The following is a 9,969-nucleotide window of genomic DNA, read 5'->3' on the forward strand; positions in this document are numbered from 1 at the left end:
GCTGGGAGGCCGTTGAAGCCGCACCAATGCGGAAGGAGTGAAGGGAAAGCCGTGCAGTGTCCACCCCTGCCGCCTGAAGCGCACGGCGGGCCACCGCCCAGAATTGGTACTGAGTGAGGTGGCGCCCATCCTCATGGATGAAAAGGCACCCAGGCGCAGCCCCCCGAAGGGCCAGGTAAGCGTTAAGGGCCCGCACCGGGCACAACAAAACGTCATCTGCCTGATGAAGTGACACAAGGTGCCCCCTGCCCCGCTGATCAGTCTTAGAAAAATGCAGGCGCAAAGTCAATGCGGCCCGCCCGGGGACCGTGTCCCCGAACTGGACTACCCTAGTGGAGTGGCTGAACCGCCCCCTGGGGAAAAGCTCGCTGGCCCGAAAGGCCCCAAAAAACAGGACCACAATAGCTGCATGGAAAAGCGCAGTCTCATAAGGGGACCTACGAACACCCGCTAAATGCTCCACTGCACCCCGAATCGCCGAAGGCAAAATGGGCTTACGGCTATCGGCCTCGGCCGGATGCTCCCGGGACCAACCCTCCAGCATCCTCCGTACCCTGAAGTCCCCTGTGGTGTCAGTAAGGCCCCGAGCTTTAGATTGGAAAGCCAGGGCTGCCAAATAGCCTGCCAATGCCCTGGAAGAAAGCCCCTTACCCTTAAGGTGTACCAGGAACTGCATCAGATGTTCCGCAGGAGGAGGCCAGTCCTGACCCAATCCTACCTGTGTCCTAAAATCCATGAAGGCCCTGCACTGTCTATTATAAGCTGTGCGTGTGCTGGGGGCCAGGGAGGCCCAAACAGCCCTCTGCGCTTCTAGGCGCCAAGGCTCCACAGCCACAACGGCATCTGTTCGGGATGACGTTCCGCCTCTGGCGCGAGCTGGCGAAAGCGCTGCACCTGGAAACGAGACAGCGCGTCCGCCAGACCGTTCTGAACGCCAGGTACATGGCAAGCAATGAACTGTATGTTGTTAGATAAACAGGCCAAAACAAAAGCTCTAACCAAGTTCATCACCCTGGGAGATCTAGAGGTCTGCCTATTGATAACCCGCACCGTGGCCTGGTTGTCGCACCAGAAGCGGACCGCCCTGTCCCGAAAAAGATCAGCCCAGAGGTGGATAGCCACAACAATGGGGAAGAATTCGAGAAAGGTCAGATCCCTAATAACGCCGCTCGCCACCCAAGCAGCTGGCCAGCGTTCAGCGCACCAACGACCACGAAAGTAGACGCCGAAGCCAAACCCACCCGCGGCGTCTGACTGAACTTGCAAATCCGCTTCCAGGAGGAGGGATTCACGCCAAAAGGACACCCCATTGTAAGAGTCCAAAAAGGACTCCCATAGTTGCAAGTCAGCCCGCATGGGGGCAGTAACCCTCACCCTATGGTGGCCAAGCCTCACCCCCTTGATCGCGTCACACAGTCTACGTAGAAAAGGGCGGCCGGGGACTACCACCCTGCAAGCAAAGTTCAGATGCCCAATAAGCTGCTGCATCTGTTTAAGAGTCACTTTGCGCGCATGACTGCAAGAGGCCAACAAGGCCCGCAAGGTATTGAGTTTAGCCTGAGGTAACCTGGAACAGCCTCCTAAGGTATCCAGTTCAATACCCAAAAAGGTGAAAACCGAAGAGGAACCCTCCGTTTTCTCCGGGGCCAGTGGGACGCCTAACTCAGAGCATAAGGCCTGGAAAACCCGAAGGAGGTGCCCACATTGGTCAGTCCCGGGTCGGCCAACCAGGAGAAAGTCGTCTAGATAATGAGCCGTGGACGCAAGCCCCGCCTCCCGTCTAAGAGCCCACTCGAGCATAGAACTAAACACTTCGAAGGCTGCACAGGAAATCGAGCAGCCCATAGGCAGGGCCCGGTCGATGTAGAACTGGCCTTGAAAGGCAAACCCTAAAAGATTAAAATCCGCCGGATGAACAGGGAGGAGGCGAAATGCAGATTCAATATCGCACTTAGCCATCAATGCACCCCGTCCACATGAACGGACAACCTGAACTGCCTGGTCGAACGAGGTGTATTTAACTGAACAAAGGCCCTCTGGGATCCCATCATTAACGGATGAACCGTGGGGGAAAGAAAGATGGTGGATAAGGCGGTATTCTCCGGGCGCCTTCTTAGGCACTACCCCCAAGGGGGAGATGTGCAAATCCGGCAGGGGGAGCTCATCAAAAGGGCCAAGGACCCGCCCTAGTGAGACCTCCTTATGAATTTTCCTCTGAACCACAGCTTCCATCCCCACCACGGACTTAAGGTTGGGGGCCATAACATGAACTCTCAAACCAACATAAGGAATGCAAAAACCTGTGGTGAAACCTTCCCACAAATAGGCCGCTTGTGCCTCAAGCGGGTAGTCCCGCAACAAGCGAGCAAGAACTGGCACCCTAACTGGGCTGGGACCCTTTTCCAGTATTGCTGCCTTGGGCGGGGCCGCTGCTCTTTCTGCCACCTGCTGGAGGCTCCCGGCCCCCCCCCCCCCTCGATCCCCTGACCCGCGAGCAACGAATGCTGGCGTGCTTGCCTCCACAGAAACCGCATTCATGCCGGAATCGGCAAGGGGACCTGTTACAGCTGCCACTGGTATTGAAGGCCCAGCACGGCAGGGTACATTGAACACCCTGGGCAGCGGCAAGCCCAGAAGACTGCGCTGCAGGAGTCCTAGAAATTAAGTGGCCACTGTCCGCCCGTTCGCCCGCAATAGGCCTGGAAGGAGTCATGATGAGTAGCCAGAGCTCCTGATGCTGCCTATCCCAGGGGATAGATGGATTCAAGGAAGCCCTAAGCCTAAAAGAGCGATCATAATGCTCCCAAGTGTTGCCCATGAAGTCCATGTAGCCACGGTGTATAATATCAAGGTACTTTACCAGGGCGGGGCCCTTGGAGGTGTGCACCTGAAGTACCACGCCCATGTATACTGTATAAGCAGACAGCCAATTGGCCCAGTTGTGTTCAATGGGCTTACGTTTGGACTTAACCTCCTCCCTCTTCTGTTCACCGTCCTTTAAAATGGGCTCAGGCTCCCTAAAGAGCAGGTGAAAGAGGTCAACGAATTCCCCGCACCAAATGCGCTCCCTAACCGCTGGTAAGAGGTGATCCCCCAAAGGTAAGGAGGTATCACACGGCGGATAAGGACTTTGACCCATCAAAGGGTCGGCCAGGGCACCTGTGACTGCATGCGGTGCGCCAACTGCAGCAGATGGAGCCCCTTGCCAAACCTGAGCGCAAGCCCCGTAAGGGGGCAGAGAACCTAAAGGAGCAGATTGCCAGTTATAGTGAGGATAAGTAGGGGACCAAGGAGGTATCCCCCAGGGCCATGTGTAGTGCGGGAACTCACCTAGCCCTTGCATGTCCGCAGGGCGGGCATCCCCACCGCCAGATCTGGAAACAATCGGCGAACCACTGTTGTCTGACGTCAAGTCCGCCGCCGCCGGGACCGGCTGTGGATTCCCTGCCTCCAAGGCTTCAATTCTGGATGCTAGGGATTGCATAAGTTTGGCACGTTTAAGACCTCTGGTAACTCTCTTAGAAGCCACGTGTGAGCCTGACGGACCACCCTTCTCCTCTGACGCAGGCGCCAGCTTCTGTCTTTCCAGTGCCTCGAGGCGCGCAATGAGCGCCCTAACTGTACCCATATCCCCATCCTCATCCGAGGATGAATCAGATACTGGCGCAGGGCGAGGGGGGGGGGGCGAACCCGCTTTCCTCCAGTCTTTGCCTTTGCCTTCTTAGGACCCATGATATCTAGCAGTGCCCAGAAGCTGGAACTGCTGCTCTAGTGATCCAACTGAGGCAGCACACTGAAAGGTGCAGCCAAACCACTCCCGCCCTGCAGCCCACAGTACTTGAAAAGAAACAGGCAACCACCCAACAATCCAAACCCAAATACAGCTGGGGGGGGGAAACGCCCACGCCAGCTGCTGCAACCCCCAAAGAGTCCCAGAAAGCACAGCAGCTCCTATCCCCAACAACCCAACATGAGGAAATGGGGACAGAAAAACCCACCCCCCTATATGCTTGCAGGGCCGCCGTTAGGGGCGGCCCGCCGGCTTGGGCTTCAGGCCGCAGGCCGGCCTCGGCCGGGCCCAAAAACGCCGCGGGCACTCCGGCCAAACGCGGCCCAAGGCCGCTCCAAACCTCCGGGGGGGCCCTTATAAAGCCGTCCCCTCAACTGCCGCCGCCACCACTCGGGTGGAAACCCCGTCCCCGTCTCGCACCGACCGTCCCCAGAGAAGAGCAGGAGGCACGAAGAAGCGTCCTGCTCCTGTGCCGTCTGAGAGCGGAATAAGCTCTCTTGATCAGTGAGCAGGACGCTGGCTCACGCCCCGCCCCCTGCACGGGCTATTCGGCCAATCAGGCCAGGAGAAGCCTCGTGCTTCTTGCAGGGGGCCAGGCAAAGACGCTGCTCCGCTTATTCAAGCGGAGGCAGCGGGATTTTGACTCATTTCAGTCTGGGCTTGGGACTGAAGCTGTCTTGGTTGCCTGGTTGATGGCCATGTATTTTGAAGGACCTGTACCCAGGTTTGCTTTTAAATTAAACGTATGTGCAGTCATTAACACACAAACATGAACATGTGTACAGACACCTGAATGCAGATATAAAAATATCTGAATATCTTAAGTTGTATCAAAATTTACCATTCCACTTCTAGTACTTTCCATGAATGAGGAGAGAGCTGTGTTCACACAAGGATCTCTTATGCTCGCATGACCCTTCCTGTGAATGAAAGCCGCTTCCTGTTCACAGGAGGCACTACCACAGGCAGAGTAGGAAGTTGGATACAATCCTATGTATCCTATGGGGTCCTTCAATGGATCACCTCCCCATGTGGCTACTAAACTCTTATGTGGCCTCCACCTATTTTCTACTGAAAGATTTTAGCAAATTCCCTCCCCCGAAACTTCTAGACCTGGGGTCTGCCATCAGTTACCTGTTTTCTGTCAGGTACACAATGTTATGAATGAGGAATATGAAATGTCCGTCTCCCTGGATGAAATGAATTCACTTTAACATGAAACTTGGTGTTTTGTAACCTAATTCTATAAATAAACAGAGGGCAAACAAAAACTTACAAGTATTTACCTATGAGATGAAATAAATTTCACTGCGTGCCAAAATCCTCTCTTTGCAGGAAAATGGTCTATTGTCTGTTTTTAACCACTTCTCAAATAAATTGTGCTTTATAGCATATGGGCAACATAGCTGAAACAAAACAATTGGCTGAGATCTTAAAGAAATTGTTTTTTTCATATATGAAAATACAAGTGTGCTTTCTAGTTTCATCTTGGTTTCATCTAGATCTGTAATTTTAATTTTAATGTTGTAGATTAAATAGTTTGCAATTTGTAGCAATAGAATGTTTGTTTGTAATATATAAGGAAAATTGTCTTCCACAGCACAGTAATATCTGGCCACCTGATGGAAACACAAGAAAGCAATCTATAACAAAAAATCCAAAAATTGGTCGTTTGCCTTTAATACCCATACAGCATGAGAGAAGCACTTTGAAAGCTAATGTCAGCACATCAGAGGTAAGTTGCTGTGGCTAAATCTGATGAACTGTTACTCTCTTTAAACAGAGCACTTCAGTAGTAGCAGCCACCTAATGGTGCAGCAGGGAAATGACTTGACTAGCAAGCCAGAGGTTGCAGGTTCAAATCCCCACTGGTATGTTTCCAAGACTATATCAGCAGTGATATAGGAAGGTGCTGAAAGGCATCATCTCATACTGTGTGGGAGATGGCAATGGTAAACCTCTCCTGTATTCTACCAAAGACAATCACAGGGCTCTGTAGGTGTGACACTGACTCGACGGCACACTTTACTTTACCACAGTAGTAATTAGAACACTGGATATTTTAGTTGCAAACAAACCCTCTTTCTGTCTCTCTATACTCCAAACAATATATGAGAGAGAGAGAAATTTAACTTAAAAACAAACAAACCTAAAAAGGAGAAAAAGATAGTATACACTTTCTACATCTTTACATACAACATGAGTTCTGTTGAAGTTGATATTTTAAGAGATTTGTTTAACTGCATGGTAACTCATACATCTGATCCATCTGTGTTTTTTTGTCAAATTGATTTTTTTTATTAACCAAAAAAGTCTTATCTATAGGGAAAGAAAGCCATGCAGTAGAATTAAATGAAAGTCATTGCACTTCAAAGGCTTTAATAAAACCATCAAAGTATAATTTCACATTTTGTTCTGTGCCATCTCCCTACTTATTCCCACAGGGCAAGGCAGATTTTGAAATATATATATTCTAGAATTGTAGTAAATATGTGCAGTAGTAAATTAAGCCTCATCTGGAACTTAGCAGCCATATATTTCTATTATAATGTTGACTTAAAGATGAAATTGACTGGAACCATAGCAACCAGGGCCTACTCATATTCTAGCAGACATTTGGGGAAGTCTAATGGGATTTGTTTCTTCAACATACATGTTCTCCAAGATGAATTTTGAGGTCCATAAGGAGTACAGCTATGCCTTTTGAGTATAGCTGTCTAATTCCATTTCTAGGTGAGGTGTGGAGAAGAGAACATTTATAACTCTAACTTACTCCATTTGACTAGAAATCACGTAAAGCATATGGGGACGCAACAGATGGTTTGTCTATGTGGATATGAGTCATATATTTTGAGTTGTCTATGTGGGAATACAGAAGAAACTTCATACATGATTAATGATGACAATCATATAAACTACTGACTTTCAAATGTCTTCATTCTTTTGCTCCCATTCATCTATCTGCTCTTCCTTCTCACTCTCTTCAGGCTTCTTCTGTTCTTCTCCATAAATGAAAATTTGTATCTTACATATCACCTTTCTCCCTTTCTGCTCCCTACCTGTGGAACTCCTCATCGCCTGATGTCTATCTCACTCGTTCCTGTGCTGTGTAACCTTGTTTTAAAAACCCCAACTTCTCACTGTGGGATCTTTGTACAGATCTCCCTCTCTCCTCCTTTATATGTTCAGTCTCTCCAATTGGAAGCCTGAGGCAGTATCACCCATGGCTTTTATTTTTATGTAGAGTCTCATGTTTCTGTAAGCACTGCAGTTAATAACTTGGCGGTGGGGGTGGGGGGTTACAGTGGCCCACATGGTGTGCAAGCTGATGTCATGCCTGTGCTGCTGGGGATTTTTAAGGAAGCACTGGCAATCTTGCACAAGAGTTGCAAGTGCACAGATACTTACAGTTTCACACCGCCACTTTGGAGCACAATGTGCTTTGTTTACAGTGTAAGCTGTGTTCCCAAAGTGTGAGTGCACAACTTAAAGTATGCGCATACTTATGCTCGTGCAAGACCGCTGGCACCTCCTTAGACACCCACAGCAGCACAGTCTGGTCACAAATGCTGGCACAAAATGTGGACTAGGGAGCATGTTCATGTGGAACTCACCCGAACAGTGTTAGTGGTGAAGAAACCTTTTCTTGTATTAGCATTTCAGATTAATCTCAGAACTCTTGTACACTTATCAGTTTTAGGTTCCTGGCTATTCTTGCTTTAAAACTAATTGTTCTAAACACATAATTGTTTTAAACACACTAATTTTAACACATAATTGTTCAGGGATGCATTATATATGCTATTCAGTTTCCCCTAATCTTTTCTCAGGATTCAAAACTGGACTCTCAGAGTGACATAACAGAAGACAAGAAGGGTTTAAAGCAAAAGCTATCACTGGTAGCACAGTGCCTAGAACATAAGGAGGAGAGAGCTCGAATCCGTGCAAGAAAGCATCGAAGTCTGATCTGTTTGGATGACATGGGGCAAGATGATGTTAGCTTGAACCAAAGACACTACCAGGAATCAAAATCACCAAAGAAAAGTGATGATAAGGCCAATCAGACTCATCTGGAATCTGATAATCAGCTTCCAGTAAATGTTATTCAAGAACTCAGTGCTGTCCTGCAGAAGCACAGAACTCTTCATGAAGAATCCTAGCAACTATTCTTCAGAAATATACATCAAAGACCTGGCTTCAAAAATAGATTAGACCAGTTCATAGAGGATAGGGCTATCAGTGGCTACTAACATGGATAGCTGTGTATTTCCATTGGAATCAGGGCAATACCCTGAACACCAGGTGCTAGGAAAAACCAATGGGAGGAGGCAGTTACCCTCTTTTTCCTGCTTACAGGCTTACCTGATGTATCTAGTTGGCCACTGCATGAAGCAGGATGCTGGACTAAATGGGATCCTGGACTTTTTGACCTGATTTAGCAGGGCTTTTGTTATGTCTTTATAGTTTGTTCTAGGAAATGAAATATTTAAGAACATAAGAACAGCCCTGCTGGATCAGGCCCAAGGCCTATCTAGTCCAGCATCCTGTTTCACACAGTGGCCCACTAGATGCCTCTGAGAAGCCCACAGCAAGAGGTGAGGGCATGCCCTCTCTCCTGCTGTTGCTCCCCTGCAACTGTTATTTAGAGGCAACTTGCCTGTAGGGATGTGCACAGAACTGGCAGGGATGGCTCAAGGGTGGAGGGGGATACATTTAAGGACTGGGTGGGTGCACACACCCCTGGCCGCGTCTCCCCCCACCGGCCCCGTCTCCCCCGCCAGTGCTTCAGTTTAAAAGAGTGCGGTAAGGCAGCAGCGTACCTCCCTGCTACCCCGATGCCTCCTCGGACCGGAAGTGCCCAGTGTGCATCAGGCACATGTGTGCACACGTTGCGTACTTCTGGTCCTAGGAGGCAACAGGGTGGCAAGGAGGTACGCTGCCGCCCCGCCAGACCCTTTTAAACTGCAGCAGCAGCAGGGGAAATGTGGCCGGGGGGTGTAAGTGCACCCTCCCCAATCCTTAAAGTTATCCCCCCCCCACCTTTGAACTGGTCGAACCGCTGGTCTTTCGAACCTGTTCAGAGGCCCGTAAAAGGGCCTCCGAACAAGTTCATGCACATTCCTACTTTCCTCAGGCTGGAGGTGGCCTATAGTCACCAGACTAGTAGCCGTTGATAAACCTGTCCTCCATGAATTTGTCTCGGCACCTTTTAAAGCCATCCAAGCTAGTGGTCATCACCACATCCCATGGGAGAGAATTCCATAGATTATGTGTTGAGTGAAAAAGTACTTCCTTTTATTCCTAACTTTCCTGGCCTTTGTTTTGTCTATGTACAGTGTAGAGAGTATCAAATGCATTTGTATGTAAACGTTATCTAAAGGAAAATTGGGTGCTATCTACCAATCCCAAGACCTTCACAGATATGTAAAAAGTATGGTGGCACCGCTAGCAATATCAATATGATGCAACCATCCCATTTCTTCCTTAAATTTGATCCAGAATAGAAATTTCAAATTTCTTAATCTAGTAGGAGAATCAAGCTATTCCCACCCAAACCGCGGGAGGCTAAACCATCAGCTTCCATGTTAAAAAAACAGGGGAGGCTGACATATAGATGAAAAGAGCCTTCTTGCCCCGAGAGGTGGCTCTCCTCCTACATTCTATTTCTTGTGGCTATTGTGAATGATCTGAATAAGGGACAACATAAGGACAGAAGTAGTACAGGCAATTCCAACCATTTGTCATCCCCATATAATAGCTTATGGGGTGCCAGATAATCGTGTTGTGGGTTGCCATGCACCCTGTTGGCTCTCCCTTCTCTAGAAACACTGGGTAGCTGTGCGCGCGCGTGTGCACACACACACACACACACACACACACACACACACACACACACATTGGCATTGTAGACTACCCAATAAATACATAATGGGGCCAAAATCCAGCAAAGCTTTTAGTCTGCAACTGCCTTGTGCTATCTTGGGTTCCTCTCACATTCAGGAGTGCATTTCCTGCCCAGCCCCTCTTGCTGTGGACAACTGCATACTTTATATGACACAAACAACTGCTGCTTGTACACCAGTCTTTCCTGCAGCATACAGTCGTATGACCACCATGGTTTCCTTTACTGTATAAAGCATGGAACTTTAAAAAAAGTATTTTAAAGCCTCAATAACTTT

At 49.0% G+C, this 9,969-nt stretch overlaps 1 protein-coding gene across 1 annotated transcript in view; it reads left to right on the forward strand.

Moving 5' to 3' along the window:
* Window positions 1-8,516, forward strand: part of ARAP2 (ArfGAP with RhoGAP domain, ankyrin repeat and PH domain 2) — a 154,311-nt gene extending 145,795 nt beyond the window's left edge. Inside the window, exons 32-33 of the mRNA XM_053255178.1 lie at window positions 5,391-5,525; window positions 7,621-8,516. Coding sequence (XP_053111153.1) covers window positions 5,391-5,525; window positions 7,621-7,950 — 465 coding nt within the window. The 3' untranslated portion in view covers window positions 7,951-8,516. The remainder of the gene's footprint in view (window positions 1-5,390; window positions 5,526-7,620) is intronic.
* The last annotated feature ends 1,453 nt before the right edge of the window (window positions 8,517-9,969 follow it).

Source organism: Hemicordylus capensis, chromosome 5, assembly GCF_027244095.1.
Source record: "Hemicordylus capensis ecotype Gifberg chromosome 5, rHemCap1.1.pri, whole genome shotgun sequence".
Lineage (NCBI taxonomy): Eukaryota > Metazoa > Chordata > Lepidosauria > Squamata > Cordylidae > Hemicordylus > Hemicordylus capensis.